Below are 20,756 nucleotides of genomic sequence, written 5' to 3'. Positions count from 1 at the left end.
AGGCAAGTAATTTGCACCCCCTAACCCGTGGATTTGCGCCCCCTAACCCGTGGATTTGCGCCCCCTAACCCTAACCCCCAGATGTTGCGCCCGGTGCGGCCGGCCCCCCCTGCACCCCCCACGCTACGCCACTGGTCCTAGGCTCTGTGGTTTAACCCACAGCGCCACCCGAGTCCCTTAAGCCTGATATATAAGTGTGTGTTAATCCTATAAAAATAATTGACCCAAACCTAAAATAAAAATAAGTGATTGCATCTCAGCACATTCATCTAAAAATAGCTGTCCTTTGACCACCTGGGTAACAGATCTTTCACTCTGTGTGTGTTAAATGAGCATGTCTAGCCAAAATAAAAAACAACGACCCAGTATCATCAGCTGTGGGTGCTGTGAGCCAAGTCTCTGGTCTTATGCTGGACTCTGCAGCCTCACTGCAACTTCTCACATTCGTGGCCTCTGGGCCCCACTGCGTACAACGGTTACCGCCGCTGCGTCGTGTATGGGGGCATGGGCACACCTACCCATATCTGCCAATTAAGATCACAATTCGTACAATGGGTGAAGTCTGCTCAACCAACAAAAGCAAAAGCCACATTAAATATGTTATTCTTGACTCTTCAGGCGCAAGGAGCAACTATCACTAAACCTCTGCTATCTTCCCCCATGCATGCGAGACCCTTTGCCTGGGCTCTGCCCCTGGTTACAGCTCTGTTTCCATCTCTCTGTTTCTGTCTCCGTGCAAGTTCACCAGCTATTTCATCCACCCATCGCTACCACACACACACCCCTTTCCCCACTTCTTTTACTGCCATTGTGTGCTCCCAGGAATAGCCTCGAAGCACCCCAGACAGCGGTTTGGATTTGATATCCCGCTTTATCGCTACCCGAAGGAGTCTCAAAGCGGCTAACATTCTCCTTTCCCTTCCTCCCCCACAACAAACACTCTGTGAGGTGAGTGGGGCTGAGAGACTTCAGAGAAGTGTGACTGGCCCAAGGTCACCCAGCAGCTGCATGTGGAGGAGCGGAGACACGAACCCGGTTCCCCAGATTATGAGACTACCGCTCTTAACCACTACACCACACTGGCTCTCAAGCGGTGTCTTGCCATCCTCACTAAGGCTACCCATTTCTTCAGTATGGCTTCACTGCCAGCTGAGACTTCACCTCTGCGCTATCCTGTGCCCTGTCATGCTCTGTGCTGACAGCTCAACGTGATGCCAACCAGGGGTGCCAACTTGAATAAAATATTGGGGGAGGGGAGGTAAGCCGCTTCACACATATAATCACATGATGTGGCACACACACACCATTTGAATGGCAGTGCCCATCAACTTGGGAGAGACCCTCAAATATTTTATTGGGGAGAATGGACCTTGCCCCCAGGAATTGGCTGCTATGATCCTAACCCAACCACATGACCAAAAAAAAGGGTGTGTTCGATGTATCTCCACGTTCAGGATTGAGACGGTGGCCTGTAAGTCTCTTCCCCCCTCCGCCCACCCAGATGAAAAATGAGAATCAAAAAATGCTTTCAAACTTCCACCCAGGACTAAATGCATATCAAATCAAGGCAAGCTTACCTCTGTTGAATCTCCAGGCTCTCCTTCTTATTCCTGGTTTGGTCAACTGGAGAGGGAGAGTTTAAATTCCTTCCTGGGGGTGTCACCTCAGCCATCGTCTCCTTAGGTCCTTCTTGGTCTGAAGCGCCTCTCTCTGTTTTCCTCCATTTTGCCCTTCTGTTCTGGAACCAGACCTGAATCGGGAAGAAAGGAACCAATAGGCAGATTTGCTTGGGCACCAAACTATTGTAATTTGTGTGAATTTCCTTTCCTCTTCTGCTTTGACTGTAAGAGAGCATCATCTTCTGCCTATTAAAACCAGGCTGCATCAGGGAGCTACAACAGGAATATCTGCATCTCTCTGAGGCCCTTATTCAATTAAACACTACAATAAATAATTTTTGTAGGGCATAAGCACCTGATTTAAACACAGAGGGGAAATATGGGAAGGACAATTATCAAATGGAAGGGTTTTCCCCACACGTGAGGAGCCAGTGTGGTGTAGTGGTTAAGAGCGGTAGACTCGTAATCTGGTGAACTGGGTTCACATCTCCGCTCCTCCACATGCAGCTGCTGGGTGACCTTGGGCCAGTCATACTTCTTTGAAGTCTCTCAGCCTCATTCACCTCACAGAGTGTTTGTTGTGGGGGAGGAAGGGAAAGGAGAATGTTAGCCGCTTTGAGACTCCTTGAAGGGAGTGAAAGGCGGGATATCAAATCCAAACTCTTCTTCTTCTTCTTCTTCTAAATGCACCTTTGAGGTTAACTTGCCTTCGAGATATGATAGGCATCTTCAAATATCTCAAGCGCTATCACGTGGAAGAGGGAACAAGCTTGTTTTCTCCTGCTCTGGAAGGTAGGATTCGAACCAATGGCTTTATGTTACACAAAAGGAGATTGCGACTCAACATCAGGAAGAATTTTCTGATGGGAAGAGCTGTTTGACAGTGGAACAGATGCCCTCAGGAGATTGTGGACTCTCCTTCCTTGGAGGTTTTTAAGCAGAGGTTGGATGGCCATCTGTCATGGATGCTTTAGCTGAGATTTAGCTGGGGAATGGCTCTCCCAGTGCGCTGACACCAAGCTGATCTCCCACTGAAGGAATGGGTTTCCCAAACCCAAAACTGACTGTGCAGGCAGTTTGAAATAGGCACCAAAATCCCTATTTTTCCTTAGCTAAAATCCATTAAATTGAGCTCTGAGTCAATGTATAAACAAAAACCCGGCTGTATAGACAAGTGCTCAGAGCCCTCTCCTTTATCAGTTGGTGACGGCAAGGGTGGCCTTGACTGTACCAGTAGAACAGGGAAGACACGTCTGTGCCTTATCTTATATCCTGACCACAAAGACACACAGACCTAGTCTGGGAACAGCGCCAGTGTTCTTGGAGATGGTGACCTCTTGCTCCAAGATAAGAGTAGGAACGGGAAGATCCTTTTATGGTCAGAAGTACAGGAAGGAATACCCTTTTATGGTTAAGAGTGCCGGAGCAGGAACATCTGTGATGTCAACCTGCGTGTACAAGCTGACATGGCTGGATTCCTGGGGAAGGGGGCGAGGGTGCCTGGAGGATATATATACTGCATGAAATTTCTCATTTCTTTGGATTTGCTGTGGACGGACCACACAAGTGCCTTTCTGCTGTTCCGGAGAGCAGAAATAAAGAACTCTTTCTCTGAACCAACCCTCGGTGTCATTTGACTTCCTTCCTCCTGTCTGGGAGCAACGCAGACCCAATCGGTGAACTCCAATAAGGCTACACCACTGCCTCCCCTTCCCCTCCCAGTAAGAAGCAACACCAGTGACGGGTCAAGTCCGTGCTGCCACCCCTCCCCACCAACCACAATGGACCTTCTCCTTCACCTGTGTCTCAGGAGTTGGAAACAGAAGACTGAATGCAGAAGATAACTCAAATGTATGCTATAAAGGAAAAGCTACATGTACGGAATAATGGCGGCCAGAATTTTAGTAGCAAGAAATTGGAAAAACACAACAATACCCAACACAGAAGATTGGCAAATCCTAATGGTAGAATATCTGCAGCTAGCGAAAGCCACAGGAAGCGTAAGAGGCCAACCAAAACAAAAGGGTTGGAGAATCTTTAAAGACTATTTAGAAAAATATGGAATAAAAGGAAACATCTTGGCAGAATTAGACTGATCCCTGTATTGTATAAATATAAGTTTGTAGGGAGGTAAAATGAAATTATATAAGAAATATGTAACTGTGCGGTATAAAGTAATGGATAGATAAAGTACAGTGAGATTAATTGGAAGTCAGTTTTAAATTTCTTCTCTATAAGTTCTATAATTGTGTTCAATATCAGTATATATGATTATAATTATATTAATCTTCTTATATCTTATAGTGTGGTGGTTTGTTTGATTCTTCTGTTATTTGTTTGTTTGATTGTATGTTTGTTTACTCATATGTACGTCTGTTTTTTCATAAATGTATTTATTTTAAGTTAATAAAGATATGTTTTTTTTAAAAAAGGAAAAGGTATATGATGTTGCCCTCCAGATTCTGCTGGACTCCAACTCCCATCAGCCACAGCTGGCATGACTAATGGCCAATGGTGGTGGGAGCTGTGGTTCAATGGCATCTGGAGGGCAGCACTGTTGCTATTGCATGGGCTCGATCGGGATTTCACGAACTTGAGTCTCCAGCCCTTTCCGGGACTACAACTCCCATCATCCCTAGCTAGCAGGACCAAGTGGTCAGGGACATAGCTGTCAACGTTTCCCTTTTTTAAAGGGAAATTCCCTTATTCTGAATAGGATTCCTCGCAAGAAAAGGGAAAAGTAGACAGCTATGGTCAGGGATGATGGGGATTGTAGTCCCAAAACAGCAAGAGACCCAAGTTTGGGAAACCCTGGGCTAGAAGAACCAATTGTATGACATAGTAGAAAGCAGATTCATATGCTCTGAGGGACCAGAAGCCATCCAGTCCGTTCCTAATCCTGAGATAGCAGGGTCATCTATTCATTGCCTCTCTATACAGCTTTTCCCCAAACAAACTGAATTGCAGGAAGAACAAACCTGCTTATTTCTGTTCTTCATAATCTAAGTTTGGTCAGGCTGCCAAATGAATGACCATCATAAAATCACTTTTATTGGGCCCAAACTAGATTTTATTATTATTCATTATTAATTAATTAAATTGCGATACTGCCCTATACTTGCAGGTCTTGGGGGGCGTGTGGTTATGACATAAAATCACAAAATAAAACACAAAATATATAATAAAAGCAAAAGTAACCCAATAACCCACTGTCAGCACATTTTAAAGGGGCGTCAGAGGTCATTCAGCCAAAGGCCTAGTTAAAGAGGAACTGAAATCAACCTGTGCCCCTTTTGTTGAGTAAGTATCGGCTATGGGGAAGCCTAAGGTGCCTCCACATTATGCAGAACATGCTGGATTCAACCCCTGGTTATCTTCAGGTACGGCTGAGAGAGTGTGAAACCCTAGATCATGGGTAGGCAACCTAAGGCCCGGAGGCCGGATCCAGCCCAATCGCCTTCTAAATCCGGCCCGCAGACGGTCAGGGAATCAGCGTGTTTTTACATGAGTAGAATGTGTGCTTTTATTTAAAATGCACCACTGGGTTATTTGTGGAGCATAGGAATTCATTCATTTCCCCCCAAAAAAATATAGTCCAGCCCCCCACAAGGTCTGAGGGACAGTGGACCGGCCCCCTGCTGAAAAAGTTTGCTGCCCCCTGCCCTGGAGAGCTACTCAGAGCCAGTCAGTAGAGACAGTTCAGAGCTAGGTGAACCAATGGTTTGACTTGGTATAAGGTATTTGGTATTTCCCCAGGGAAATCTGGCTGGCCACTGCCAGACGAAATAGAATCATAGAATTCTAGAGTTGGAAGGGACCCTGAGGTTTATCTAGTCCAATGCAATACAGGAAGAAGCAGCTGTCTTGTATGGGGATGAAACCTGCAACCTTGGCATGATCAGATAGGCCTTCAGTCTGATCCAGCAAGGATCTACCATATTTTTTGCTCTATAAGACTCACTTTTTCCCTCCTAAAAAGTAAGGGGAAATGTGTGTGCATCTTATGGAGCGAATGCAGGCTGCGCAGCTATCCCAGAAGCCAGAACAGCAAGAGGGATTGCTGCTTTCACTGTGCAGCGATCCCTCTTGCTGTTCTGGCTTCTGAGATTCAGAATATTTTTTTTCTTGTTTTCCTCCTCCAAAAACTAGGTGTGTCTTGTGGTCTGGTGCGTCTTATAGGGCAAAAAATACGGTACTTATCGTGTTTGGAAGTTGAACTATCTCTCCCACCGCTGCTCCCTGCCATGATTCCAAGAATTAAAAAACCCTCTCTGAAGCTGGTATTTGCATATTAAGCCAGTGCAACAAGAGCTGCCCTTAAAATGCAAACAGCAGATTCGGAGAAGAGCTTTTTGTTAGAATAGTTAAAAGAAAAAATTAAACACACACACCAGTCCCAAACCTGCTGCATCATCTCTCTGGGTACCATTTCACTTAAATATATATATATGTTTATGTTAATGGCATGCACACAATTAACATGTTATCTAGCCTGGCCCTCAGATTAGCTGGTACAGTTTATGGAAAGTTTCTTCTCACTTTTAGCAACAATCTCCATATTGTCAATTTTGCCCCATGGCTTCCAAGCAGACCAACAATGGCCTTGGGTAGTTCATTCTGAAAACCTCACGCATCCGGAATTAAGCATATTCAGTCCCACTAATTATCAGTGGGATTAAGTAGCCAAAACCCAAGTACTTCAGTTTAATTGGGCTGTGACAAGGGAAGCCACAATCCGGTTATGCCACAGGACTTGGATTTAGCCCGACTAGAGGCAAATGTGAATATAACTGGGCTGCCCATTATTTTAAACTGAAAATAGGCTGGCTTAACCAGGTTGTGGATGTTATTATGCGTATAGAAAATCAGGCTTTCCAAGCTATGGCTAAGGAAATGCACAATTTAAAAGATGATTACAATGTGCGGCGCATTGTTATCGTTCCATTTTTATTTAGCCTGCTTTTAATTGCGTGTATCAGCAAAGGCTGAATAATGATTTTATCTGCGTTCTAAATTTAGGAGACTTAAATGCAAAGCCAATTGCAGACACTTCCTTGTGTCTTAATTGAATGAAGGTCACAGCTATAACAACATTTAATTGAGCTATTTTTCATTATCATATTTTAATGACTTTGCAATGACAGTTTGCCGGCTTCTGAAGAAAGGGCCTGATGAAGTCGTTTATTTCCCTATTTAGTTTTTGTTTGACAACATCATCTTCGATTAAGACGTGGCTTTCCAGCACATTAATCATATTTGAATGAGCAAGGGGGAGAAATGTAAACATGGTTCCCTTCCCGTTTCCCCAGCAGGTCCCCAGCATGAAAGCAAAACCCAGCATCTATTGTCTGCTTGCATAATGGCTCACAACAAGGCTAAACACTCTAATTGTCACCACCCCTATCTCGCCCTTGCACCTTTCAGGGAGAAGTTATGATCTTCCACTTCTGAATGCCCAATAATTGTCCCATTTATCTCAATTTGCAGTGCAGTCTTTAGGCACCAATTGCTAAAATGGTGGGAGGGAAAACCCCAAGCTATCACCTCCAATGTACTCACAAAAAGGAGATTTGAATGTCCAAATAATAATAATCAGTTTAATTTCCCCGCACATGACCAATGATTCATGTTCAGATTTAATAATCAGGGTTGCATAATCTGATTATAGAAGAAATAATTTGTTTACAATCCCCAATTTACTGCAGTGAATTCCATTATCTCTCCTTAGCCATTGGGTTTTAAGAGATACTAACATGACCCTGGGGAAGAAAAGGCATGCTATTATATTTCCTACAATTAGATCTTTGCATAGTCTTAACCCCGAGCACCTACATAAAAAGAAGACAGAAACAGCAGGATGGAAAAACCCCATAAATAACCCGTCTGAGCTGAGCGAAAGGCTGGCTATTGCAAAGCAAGTTCTGTGTGTGTGGTGTGTGTGTGTGTGTGTAGCTATTCAGCATAAAGCTGGCGCCTCTGTTCACACAAACCCTTAACATGCTGTGTTCTCACAAGCAGTGATGGTGGAGCTTCTATTTAAATACAGCTGCACCCCTTTTTCTGGGTAGCCTCCATCCACCGCAAAGCACCTTCCATCACTAGAAAACAGGATGTGTCTGAGTTACTTCTCTGGAGCGCTGAAATGTGATTTGCAGATCAAAATGAAGTCTGGCGGCTTTTTAACGTGCTGAAATTTTGAAGCTTCTAAGTTGCCAGAACAGAACCCTAATGACCCCCGTCTTTTCTGCCAGCTCCAGGGCTAGGGAGGGAGGGGGATGCTCGGAGCAGGGAAAGGCAGCGCCTGTGGAATCTCCATCAAAAAGCTATCCCCATAAAAGCCGCCACCAGGTATCCTTCATCAATCTTTGAGAAGACAGCTTCCGGCAGACGTCATTCCCCAAAGCAAGACAACGACTCGGCCTGAGAATCCCAGAAGCCAAATCTATGGGACTTGCACAGTTTGTGTGTGCATGTGCAGGATTGCACCTTCGTTTATCGCCTTGGTATGAGAAAACCTTTTGCAAGAAGGAAGCCGCAACGCTGATAATAACGGAAAATGCCTCCACATACATAATAGGATGGGCTTCTGGGGAGGAATTGAGGCTGCCTGTTGATACGAATGGAACTTATTTCCTGACATTTATTTTGTCAGAAACTGGGAGGAAAGGTATGTCGCAGCAAGCAACACAAGCCCTCCAAGTGTCCCTATTTTCCAGGGACAGTCCCGGATTTACAGAAGCCATCCTGATTTCTGATCTGATCCCAGAATGCACCGCTTTTCCCTTAGGACATCCCTATTTTCATCGGAGAAATATTGGAGGGTATGGAGTTATGCAACCCCCGAGCCAAGGAAATAAGTAACTATACAACCTTTAGAAGACATGTGGGTCACGGGTGGCACTGTGGGTTAAACCACAGAGCCTAGGACTTGCCGATCAGAAGGTTGGCGGTTCAAATCCCCATGATGGAGTGAGCTCCCATTGCTCGGTCCCTGCTCCTGCCAACCTAGCAGTTCGAAAGCACGTCAAAGTGCAAGTAGATAAATAGATACCGCTCCAGCGGGAAGGTAAACGGTGCTTCCGTGCGCTGCTCTGGTTCGCCAGAAGTGGCTTAGTCATGCTGGCCATATGACCCAGAAGCTGTACGCTGGCTCCCTCGGCCAATAAAGCAAGATGAGCGCCACAACCCCAGAGTCGGCCACGACTGGACCTAATGGTCAGGGGTCCCTTTACCTTAAAGGCAGCCCTGTATAAGGACATTTTTTAATGTTTAATGCTTATGTTTTTATATATGTTGGAAGCCATCCAGAGTGGCTGGGGCAACCCAGACAGATGGGAAGGAAGTATTATTATTATTATTATTATTATTATTATTATTGAATAGGACATCCCTATTTTCATTGGAGAAATGTGGGAGGGTACGGCAACGTGAAGCAGCAGGCTCCAAAATACAGTTAGAAATGGTTTAATATAAACTGCATTGGGCTATTAATAACATTTAAAGTCTTCCTACAGTGTGTGTTTGCGCACATTGTAAAGGTCACTAAAAACTAAGAGAAGAGGAAGAAACGTCCACAAGACAGGCAGGCAGTTTGCAAGTTACTGAACGCCCTTTGTTCCAGAGCAGCCCAGGGGCAGTGAAGTGACTCCTAAGCACATCAGTGGGGCTTGCCTCCTGCCAGAGGCTTGCCCTGTGGTCAGAGGAAGCCCATTTCCTCCGACAGCAGCTTTGGAAAGGAGGAGACAGCCAGCTGGAAAGAATCACATCCGCCCTACGCGCCCCACCCTCTTCCCCACCCGCCTCTTCTTCCTCCTCCTCGTCCTCCTCCTCCATCCCCCACCCCCCTCCTCCAATGCAAGGAAATGGATGCGCATCGATGTAATTTAGTACCTTAGAGACACGGACAAATTAGTGTAGAACATTATCACTGGTTAATTATGAATGACCGATTAATCAACCTAATCTAATATTCCACATTATGTTGATGTTATTAAAGTGCATCATGAAAATGACAGATCGGCTTCATTTGCTTGCTTTGGCCAAATGTGCAAATAGGCCTTTCCTCGCAGCCCTGGGTGGGGGCGATGATGTCAAAAACACGAAGGAAGAAGAAGAAGAAGAAGAAGAAGAAGAAGAAGAAGAAGAAGAAGAAGAAGAAGAAGAAGAATCTTCACTCCCATCATCCAACCCAGACACTGAGGTCCAGCTCCAAGGGCCTTCTGGTGGTTCCCTCCCTGCGAAAAGCGAGGTTGCAGGGAACCAGGCAGATGGCCTTCTCGGTAGTGGCGCCCGCCCTGTGGAACACCCTTCCATCAGGTCAGGTGTCAAGGAAATAAACAACTACCTGACTTTTAGGAAACATCTGAAGGCAGTCCCGTTTAATGAAGTTTTTAATGTTTGGTGTTTTATCATGTTTTTAATATTCTGTTGGGAGCTGCCCAGAGTGGCTGGGGAGGCCTGGCCAGATGGGTGGGGTATAAGTAATAAATTATTATGATTATATTATTATTTTTAAAATGTTCAGGGGTACTCTCATTTTCCTACTCATATTGAAATACTGCCCCTCAATGAGGCCAAACTTAGATTCACAAAATGTTTAGGGGTATGCGTACCCCTGCGCAGGTCCCATTCCCCCCTAGAAAAAAGCACTGGAAATGGCTATGTGGTTTTTAAAAAGAAAACTGAAGGCAGCCCTGTACAGGGAAGTTTTTAGTGTTTAATGCTCTATTATGTTTTTACTACTGTTGTTGTTGTTGGGAGCTGCCCAGAGTGGCTGAGGCAGCATATAAGTAAATAAATAAATGATGATGATGATGATGAAGAGGAGGAGGAGGAAAGCCGGGGGAGGAGGAGAAGGAGAGGAGGATGCAGGTGGAAAAAACTTTTGCTGCTGCCCAGTGCCGGATTTACGTACAAGCTTAGGGCCCCACTCTCTTGGGAGCCCCCCAAAATTTAAAGAAAAATAAAACTGGGTGTACATTTCCAAAATATAAGATAAAAAACAAATAAAATAAAACCTACATACAGCAAAAGTGTTTTGTGTTGTATAGGCTCCTATGATGTAAGTAATGAGCCCCGCTTGCTCCCTAAAATATCACTGGTTTGCTCATTTCTATATACAGGGTGCCTACATTCTGCATGTGCAAATGGCTTGAGATACCTATTAGGTCCATAAATTACCATATAGCATATATTCAACACAAAAAAAACAGCGACAATTTGTTGTTAACAAAGGACAGCTGGACATATAAAGGGCCCCATTACCTTCAGTAGCTATGGGCCTCATCAAACCTTAATCCGGCCCTGCTGCTGCGCTTCTTTACCTGCCAGACCTGCCTCTTACCTGCACGCGGGCTTCCGTGAGGTTGATCTTCATGGCCAGCTCCTCCCGGGTGAAGACGTCGGGGTAGTGGGTCTGCGCGAACACGGCTTCCAGGGCTTCCAGCTGGCGGGAGAGCAAGAAGCCGCGTCAGGCGAGGGCAGGACGCGACGGGGCGGGCCGAGGAGAACCTGGGCCAGGGCCAAGCAAGACCACCTCCTCCTCCTCCAGCGGGGGACTCCGGTCCTGCCGCCTCCACAGAGCCCCTGGCCGTGACGCTGGCGGAGGGCGCGGCTTTCCCTGCAGCCCACCCCGTCCAACCCAGCGCGAGCCGGTCCTTCGCACGCGGCGACGGCATCCACTAAGACCCTTCCCCGACGGGACCGGCCAGGGCTTCCCGGCGGGCCTCGACTCCAACCATCCAGGGCGGGAAGGCTCGACGGCAGCTGCCGGGTACCTGCTGGAGGGTGAAGGTGGTCCGGTTCCGCCGCTGCTTCCGCCGCAAGAAGCCGTCGTCGAAGTCCGCCGCCGAGGGGCCGCCGAAGGGCGTGGCACCTGCGGGACGGGGCGAGAAGAAGCGGGGGTCGGAGGCTGGAAGTGGCGGGCGGAGGGAGAGCACCCTAAGCCGCCGCCCGGCTGAGGCTGTGCAGAGTTTGGGGAGCAAAGAGGGCGCAGCCAAAAATGCCCTTCCCGCCCCCACCCAAAAAATAAAAATGCATTTGGGACAGGGCTGTTGTCCGTTGAGCACCAAGCAACACGCTGCACAGGCCAGTCGCTTTCTGCGGGGAAGCTGTAGGTTGCATAACCAGGGACTGAAAGCCTCCCCCACTCCGAAGCGGCTTTCTCCCGCGGGGTAAACAGACGGGGCGGCGCTCCCGATTTGCAAATCATTATGCGGGTGGGCAAGGGGGATTTTGCGCCTTGGGGTGACCCAGACTCTCGCTCCGGCTCCTCCTTGGCTTCCCCAAAGGGCGCCACTGTAAGGCCTAGCTGCCTAGTGGGTGGAACTGGGCGCAACCCCGAGAGAGGCGCGCGGTACAAAAGCGCGAGATCCTCTCCATTTCGGAGGGCGGCGATTTGGGGGGTAAAGAAGCTGGGGAGGCTGCGGAAAACGGGGTTCAGCGCCCCTTCTCTGCCCCCGGGACGTTTTCAAAGCTGCCACCTGGCCGGTTTGGGGCGAAATAAACGAAGATTGCAAGAGCTTCCTTTCCTCGCCACCGACGGCCGGGGGGCAGCGACGTGGCTACGGGAAACCGGAGGAGGAGAGGCCCGGCCCGGCTCTTAATCCGGACTTTTATTTCTGCCTTTTGATTGTACACTTTACGTCCAAGTTGCAGGACTGGACGTGACTTGTTCAGGTTTCCAAAGTAGCCGTCAGAAAACAAGCCGGGCCGCGGCGCCGTCGGGCAAACAAGGGCTACTATTTAGGATCATAAAAGGCATTTTTCCCTTCCACCCCAAACACATTCCTGGGACTGAAATCCCATTACTGGGTCCGAGCCCCATTACCTCATTTGTGACTAAATCGATTTAAAGCCTCAAACGTGCGGCCGGCCTTTTGTCGGCCCTCCTAATGGCTGCGTGCTTGCAGACCACTTACGCAGCAGCGAACCTGAAATAGATTTTCGGAGGCGCGTCGAGGCGCTTCGCCTCCCCAGCAAAAGCACCGCGAGCGAGTTTGCGCGCACCTTTTTCCCGGCCCACCCAAAAATGGCTCGGATTGCCAGAGGGCTGCTGGAAGGGTTAAGATTAATTTAAAATTTCCTAACGGGTTGCTTTGATTTTCAATGTACCCCTTTCAATCTCGTAAATGATTTGGAGTGAGTTTCTTATTTGTCAGAAGATAACGAGAAAAGAAGGACGATTCCACTACTAGCAGTTTAGGGAAGATTGGGATACAAATTGGGGAAGGAGACCTACCTGTCAATAGTTGCCCTGCGGGGGGTGGGAATGTGTCATAGAATCAGAGTGGGAAGGGACCCCACGAGTCATTTACTCCAACCCCTTATATTGCATGAATCTCAGCTAAATCAATAATAATAATAATAATAATAATAATAATAATAATACAGTAATAATAATAATAATAATAATAATAATAATAATAATAATAATAATACCACCCCGCCTAGCCACTGTATGTGCCCATGATTTTGTCTGAAATGAATTGATGGAGTTGGACGTTTTTGCTCCTTTTTTCCGGGGCAGGAAGGAGGGTCGTCTCCGCGTATCAAGGGGAGATTTTTAGCACTCTTAAAGATACTGGTTCTGCGTGGGACACCCCCTCCCCTCGATTTCTCCATACGATTTTTGCCAGGCTTCTGAGCCCATTCTACCGGTTTTTGACTTTCAAAATCAGGAGGTTTGACGAAGGCATGGTTCCTTTGGTTTTCTGCCTCCTGCCCAAACTCTTCCCCCACGCCACCGTCGCGCGCCCCTCTCTGTCTCTGGCGCAGACAGGGATGAGGCCGGAGGTCGCCAAGACCAACCGCTGAGTGTAACTCCAGTCCCAACCCATTTACTATGAGGTGCCTGTCTCCATTTTCATCTGTGGCGCAGCCCAGGGCTGGGCTGGGCTGGGCTGGGCTGGGCTGGTACCCAGCGAGAGCTGCGCCCCTTAGCTGCTTCCAGGGCTGCCTCCTTTGCCATAAGATGCGTCAGCCAGGGAGAACCACCGCCACCCGCTTTCCTGTTTTCAGGTCAGTTAATTGGGATTGCCGATACTGGATTAACCCTCACCGCCATCTCAATGTGTTACTTGGGAGTAAGCGCCACCGAGTTCATGGAGGGCGAGGGAATTGGCTTGATCCCAACGCTGAGCCTGGTGACGGCTTGGTGAAATTCCCAATTCTTGCAGGAACAGGGCGCGCCCAAAATACTTTGTGCCTGAAGCGGAGCAAGAAGTGCCCCCCCCCTTCAAGGTACATAATATCCAAAGCTGGTCAAGGTAGTTGGGCACCCGAAAAGGGCAAGTTCCCACCCACCCCAGCGCCTGGCTCTTCCATGGCAATAAAAATACACAAGAAATGAAATTGCAAAAAACGAATCATTTGCTGCCATTTTCGGAGACCCCCAAATCAGCCGCCTCCATTCTGCCTAATGGTAAGTGAATGACTTACTCGGCGTGAAAAGGCCCGCAGGGCAAATGGGATTTACTTCCAAGTAAAACTGCAACCATTCTCGGGATCTGCTGCTCAATTGGGGGCCCACAAGCCAGTCCGATCCTGGCTTGCACCAGCGCTGGTCAGACCCTTGCCAATCGGATTTGGAGGGCTAGATTCAGATCAAGCGAAGGGCCGAAATCCAGCTTGGCCTTGGAAAGGGCTTTGCGGCCCGGAAGGATTCCGGATAAAGTCCAGATTCTCGCGACTCCCGAACACAGACAGAAGGGAATAACGCAAAGAAACTCAGCGGGCGGAAGCGGTCTCCAAGACTCCCGCGCCTCTCTGCATTCCCAGCTTTGCTCAGAAGAAACCCCGAGGGACTTTTCGACCCCTGGAAAGCAATCCCTTCCCTCCACCGGCCTTACCTCCCTGACAACGAAGCTTAGGAACAGCTTGAACAGAGGATTTTAGCTGCGGCCGCCCCGTCTTAAAATCAGATTTCACCCCGTGTGTTTCCTTTTCTCTTCCTTCTATTCACTTTGTAACGGACAAAAACTTACTGAGTAGTTTTAAAGGAGGCGGCGCCCGACAGCCAATGCCACCACTGGGGCCTGCCCCACAGCTCTATCCACGGCCCCCCAAGCTTTCCACCGCCACTTCGCTGCTGCTCCCGACTGACGCCGAAGAAGCCATTTTCCAAAACTGTATGAAAGATTTATGTTGCCCCCGGGCGAGAGACGGGGGGCAGCCCCCCCCACCTCCAGAAAGCCTCCCGATTAAAGGCGGAACAAGAACATCTGTGCTGCTGGGAGAGGAAAGAGGATCCCCGGCCGGGCGGCCCCATCGCCCGCGGCTCTTGCAGCCGCAGAGGGGAGGCAGGTGGCCAAAAGTGTAGCCGCGCAGCGCGCAAAAAGACGCGCGCCCCAGCCGAAGGCGCTTCCAAGAGGAAGGCAATTAAGGCCGCTTCCCAACCCAGTACTCCGACGGGACGGGGGCCGGCGGGCTACAATTTCCGAAGAGGCGAAACAGAAATAAAATAAGCAAAATGAGATTTTCTGTACGGAACGGCCAGGGCCAGCCGCTGCCTGCCTGTGCGCTCAGCGCCTCCCTCTGCGCTCCAGGCCCAAACGCTGGGAGCCTCGCAAGGAAGGTCCGTCGAGATCGAAGTTTGCGCTCCTACTTACGGTTTGTGCTTCGACAACAACACTCACCCTCCAGCTGCGGGGGACAGTGGAAATAAAACATGGTGGCGAGAGGCGGGCGGGAACTCTGGAACAAACAGAGCAGGGAGAAGGAGGTCAGTAACAGGCAGAGGAATAAATCTCTCTCCCACGACGCCCGCCCCCCAGCTCCAAGGGCGAGAGGTGGTTCTTCATCCTGACCTCCATGCGAATCAAAACAACGACCCCCCAAGCAGCAGAGCAAGAGACCCCGAGGCGCAGCGCTCAGGTGGGCCCTCTCTTTCGACGGCACGGGCGTTTCGACGCTAGGCGAGCCTGTGAGGTAAAAGTTCCCGGGGAACTTTGGCTAAAGGATAGGTCGCGTCCGCTGTGCCAAAAGGGAGCGGGAGAGCAGAGCGCCACATGCCGACCTCTTCGTCTTTCGAAAGAAGGGGCAAAATTTGAGGGGTGGGGGGAGAAGCTTAGAAAGCCGAGGCAGCAATTCTGGGGGACTGCGGCAATGAGCCCGATACTGGTCTCCCCACTTCCCCCGTTGCCTGAGTCGGGAAGAGCTGTTCAGCCCCCACTAAGCCCCCCAAAAAGACTCCAAACCCGCCCCGTCAAGGAACAGCAAGGAAAGTGAAAGCCCTACCGAAGGCGGCGTGGAGGCAGAGGGGCGGCTGGAGGAGGCAGCGCTCGCCTGCGCCCCAGCTGCGGCTGCTCGTCCTTCTCCTGGCGTCGAGGCAGCCACAAGGCCTCGGCGGAGCCGTGCCAATGGGCAGATGTCTTGACGGAACTGTCTGCCGTCCGCTCAGCCTCTCAGCACTTGCTTTTATAATCTCACGCGTAATTGGCCTTAATCTGATTATTGCCAGCGCTGTCTACAGTGAGTAACTTGGATAGGTCTACTGGGCCTTCCAAATGACCCACGTGGTGCGTAGAGGGGGGGAAGCGCGTCATTTCTCAGTAAACAGCAGGAATGCGAAGGGGGGAAGAGGAGGAGGATGGGGGGAGCCCACGGATGGGGTGGGGTGAGGATCCCACATAGACCTTCCCTAAGCAGCTCGCCCTCGCGCCAGGCTCCCCAGGCCCCGACGGGGTCCCTGGGGGCGTACCACTTTACCTCTGGGCAGAGGTGGCCAAGCGGGGCTGGCACTTGTGCCCGGCTGCCTGGCTGGCTGGCTGGCACGTTCCTCCCCCCTCCCGCTCGCCCGCCCGCCCTCCCGCTAATGGCCCATTCGGTGGGCTTTGGCGGAGCCGCCTCGCCTTTCCAAAGCGGAGTTTGATTTTGTTCACAGCGAGGGGTCTCCGGATTGATGCTCGCTTCCCGTCTGCAAATGAGATGCGCTGGGACCCTTCGCAATTACTTTTAAAGCGCATCCGAGAGGGGGGCTCGGCGGCGAGAGAGCTGGCCCAGGCCTGGGTGAAAATGAGGCTTTTTAAAGCACCCAGCTGAAAATTTAAATTCGGGGGCGCGAGATTGGATCAAATGGCATAAACCGAAAGGGCGGGGGGACGGGATAATGGCGCGTAATTGGCTCCATAATAGCATTACACCGACATAATAGCCGCTTATGGCCCCCCCTGCCCGATTAAGTGCTTCCCTGGCGTAAAGCCTTTACGATATTAAAGGGGGAATATAATGATATTTGGGTTATTAAATGCGTGTAATTAATTTATGCACCACTGAAAATAAAGTTGGTATTATGACCCACTCAAGATGCGTCAGAAGATGCAAGTCAGACAACTGTTGATAAGTTTGGCTGTCTGTGTTTGGTCTAGACAGCTCGTTTTGCGTTGGAAAAAGCCTTGCTTGGACAGACGGCAACGACGGGCTGTTTTCGAAACGCGCAGCTAGAAAAGGAGGAAAAGGACGGACGAGCCTGCTCAGGGATCGCTTGCAAGACACGGTGCATTTTAAAGCAAGGCAGCAAGGCGAGAGAGGGATGGAGAGACGAATAGCACAGCTCAGCAACAAGGTTTCCCTCCCGTTAGGCGCCAGCTGAGTTGCACCGACGCGCTTTTACGCGACAAGCGGTTGGGGCAGCCGTTCTCCTCGGAGTCTCGCTGTCCCGTGCCAGGCAGGGTCTCCGAGAGAAAGCAGGCACGAGTCCGGCCACCTCCGCTCCGCCGAAATACGTCGAGTGCCAGAAAGTGGAAACCGGTTCTTTTCATATCCTGGTTGCCATCAGCTTTTCCGAAAGGGCGAATCGCGGGCAAGGAGAATCTGCGCTGGACTCCCCAGCCAGGCAAGCCATTTCGGGTTGGCTTTCCAGGGTCGGGGAACCGCCAGCCTGACTGTTAGGGTGGGGGAGTCGATCTAGTTTAGCTCAACAGAGACCCGAAAGCGGGTGGGAGTGACGAAGCCGCCGCCGCCGCTACCACGCTGCGTAATTCCGAAGGCTCCTATTTCTCAGGCATATCCAAGGCTATAAACTCCCCGGACGGGATTGGCACCGATGGCTCCCTGGTTTGGAAACAGATGCGGCTTTCCTTCCTTCTCTCTCTCTCTCTCTCTTGTCTGACACAGAGAGAGTAGATTTTATCCTAAGAACCCTAATAAAATAATCATAACTTCATTATGGCACTCTTCAGGCTTGCTTGTGTGTGTTTGCGTGTGTGTGTTTGTGTGAAGGTTGGATGCCTCGCTCTTCTGACTCCACGTCTCCCTCCTTCGCTTTTGCCCTTCGTTGCTGCTCGTAGTCTGCAAGTTCAGCGGATTCTGCCCAGGGGCTCCGAGTCCGCCCTGGATTCTGCGCGCCGAGAAACGAAAAAGGGCCCTCTCTAGGGTCCCATTCTAACCGGCTGGAGCTGCCTTTATGGCTTGCAGACGCGAGATAGAGAGCGCAGAGATGGCCTGTCATATAAAAGAGATCAACTTACTTACATTGCGCGTGAGATAATCGAGGGCTTGTTGCAAAGAAAGGGAAAACAAAGCACCCTTGGGAGAACAGGGCTTTAGAGAGCTTCACCCTCTGTCTGTCCCCCAGGGCCACCCCAGCGCCTCTTTCATTTGGGTATGAAACCGGACCCATCCCCTCCATCCACGAAAGCATGTTGCAGGTTCAGCACCAGGGACAGCGGCCTCGTCGGTTCACGATCGCCGGCTTTGAAGACGACTTATCTCCGCGCAATTCGGTGCATCCTGGCGTAGGAGCAAGTGCCACTGGCCTCAGTGAGGCTTACTTTCGAGTAAGCACAAATATGTCAAAGGCCTTCGCAGTTAGGTTTCCCCCACCCGCCGCCTACTACCCCGAGAAAAAGAGAGACCCGTCTTATCTGGCGCCTTGAGTGCCTTTCCAAGTTAAACGACGGCCAGGGAAACGGGTGGCTTGGATTTCACGAAGTTTGTCCTTCGGAGGGTCAATGCGACCCTCTGGTTTGGTCGAGAGAGGAGGTGGTTCGCCTCCGCGGCCCGTCTCGGCTCGTTTACATTGGAGCGGAATTGACAGCAGGCTGCCCCGGCCGCGGTTGCGCAGGCAAACCGAACTCCCCGTCTAAAAACAGAGAAGCGGGCGGCCAGGACTGTGTTCTGTGGAGCCCCCGCCCAAGTAAGTGTGCGTGGAGGGAAGAGAGGAAATGCTTCCATTCAGGACGCATTCTTAGTCGTATACCCTGGACTGGAGACTTTCCTAACTCCCTGAACCTGGTATAAAATCTGAGCCAGTATAAAAAGCATTACGCGTGTGTGTTTGTGTGTAGCAGGACAGCCGCTCTTGGATGGCAGAGAGCCGTGTGGCGGAGGTGCGGAGTGAGTCACCCATTTCATCCGGCGCTGGGACACCTGCTTTGTAGAAGAGGAAGAACCATTGGATTCAGTTTGGGTGTCCAGTTTGGGTGTCTCTGGGTCCAACGCCTGCATGACAGTTGTGCCTGCTCGCTCCAGCAGGTCTAGATTTCAAAAGACATTTCAGGCACAGATTTCAATCTTTGCCAACTTTGTCTGGACCAAGCGAATTTGACGCCAGTGCTGGGGGTTTGGGGGGGGGGGATTTGTTTCCTCTCTCCTTTCTTTCCTGATGATCTAGCAACCCGTCCTGACACCCAGTTGTCTCTGAGAACCAGCAGCGAAGAGGTTACATTTCATCTCAACCCATGTGCAGTAAAAGGCATTTTCCAATTAGTCAAATTTGCAGATTTGTCCCGGTTGGACTCTCTTATAATTTATAACGCAAAAGTGTTCTTTCTTTATCTAAAGACCAAGGTGACTGTTCTCCATTTCCTCTAACCTCTTTTACACTTGATGTTCGCCAGACTCATAATGTTAATTGGCTTCATGTACGGATCATCAGTTTAATGAAGGAATAAATCCTATGGTTTATTCTTTATGTCCCTCTGTTTTAACAGTGATTGCTTTAATGAAGGATGGGACAAGTTCGCCAATTAAAACGCGCGACAGTCGGTCTTGGGGACTCAACCGCAGATCTGGAAAGCGGAGACCCGGGAACCCGGGCAACTGCCTTCCCTTCCTGCAGGGAAATCGGGCCCAAGTTTTCGGCAAGCTGCAGACCCAGAGAGTGCCGGCAGTCCCAGCCACGCGACTCTTCCTTCTTCCCAGATCCGTGTTCCCACTCCTGAAGGTGACGCCTGAAACTCGGGCCCACCCGCAGCGCGTCACCACAAAGCCCAGGCCCTCTTGCCTTCAACAGACAACTTGGTGGTGCATTGCAGACGTTTATCGTTCTCCTTACCTATTGCTTATTGACAGCTGAGAACAGGAAAAGAGAACTGCGAGGAGCAATCGATGGATAGCTACAGTGAATCAATCTGCTCATCCCTTGCAAATTAACATGCAGGATTTTTTTATTTTAATCCCAATTCCGGCTTCGCTCCTGCAGGCACGCTGTATAAAAATATAGCAAACCAACAATCTGGTCATCGAGAGGAAAAATGGTTCCCTGCTTTCAGAAGATGCCCTGGCTCTGTCTGGCAAATCTCCAAGGCAAGGGAGGTCCTACACAGTCTGCAAGAAGGTTGCCCTCTGTGCTTCAAAATGGGCAGTGGATGGGAGCGTAAAGGCAGCTACTGCCGCAGCAAATCTATTTTAAAATGCTCTTGTAAGTGTGGCAGGGAGTTGTAGATATTGGTGGCCCCCTGAGGCATTCGCCCTGAGCTTCCGGGAGGAAGGGCGGGGTGTTTGTTTGTTTTTGTTTGAAGTCCAAACCAACAACAAAAATACTCAATAAAATCAGCAAAAGACCTTGCCTTATACAGGATTGGAATGTGTGTGCCCTGTGACGTGTAACATTTTCTTATTTATATAATGGGCCACAGCAGGCAAAGGAATCAATCCTTAGTTATCAGTACAAATCCACAGGAGGCACAAGGACATGTGGGAAAGGAGCAAGTGTATTTTTAAGGCAAAGTAAAGTGCTATCTGCTTTAAATTGCCAAAACAATTAATAAATCCCACTTTGCTGATATAATAGACTTATAAAACACCTAACACATGGGCGTAGCCAGGGGGCAATAAATAAATAAAATCAAGTAATAAATCAAGTAAATAAATAAAAATACTTAAAGTAGAAATCATCAGAATATTTGAAATTGAAAT

General features: G+C 49.5%; 1 protein-coding gene across 1 annotated transcript in view; it reads right to left on the bottom strand.

The window, feature by feature from the left end:
* DRGX (dorsal root ganglia homeobox) overlaps positions 1-15,957 on the bottom strand; it is a 38,787-nt gene extending 22,830 nt beyond the window's left edge. The window contains exons 1-5 of the mRNA XM_081005740.1: positions 15,855-15,957; positions 15,254-15,311; positions 11,396-11,493; positions 10,963-11,064; positions 1,578-1,750 (exon numbers count right to left, since the gene is read on the bottom strand). Of these exons, the coding sequence (XP_080861866.1) occupies positions 1,578-1,750; positions 10,963-11,064; positions 11,396-11,493; positions 15,254-15,287 (407 nt within the window). The 5' untranslated portion in view covers positions 15,288-15,311; positions 15,855-15,957. The remainder of the gene's footprint in view (positions 1-1,577; positions 1,751-10,962; positions 11,065-11,395; positions 11,494-15,253; positions 15,312-15,854) is intronic.
* Between the last annotated feature and the right edge of the window lie 4,799 nt (positions 15,958-20,756).

The sequence above is a fragment of the Podarcis pityusensis genome (genome assembly GCF_964106645.2).
Source record: "Podarcis pityusensis genome assembly, chromosome: 5".
Lineage (NCBI taxonomy): Eukaryota > Metazoa > Chordata > Lepidosauria > Squamata > Lacertidae > Podarcis > Podarcis pityusensis.
The sequence above is the reverse complement of the archived record's forward strand: the minus strand, read 5'-3'. Positions and strand labels throughout refer to the sequence as shown.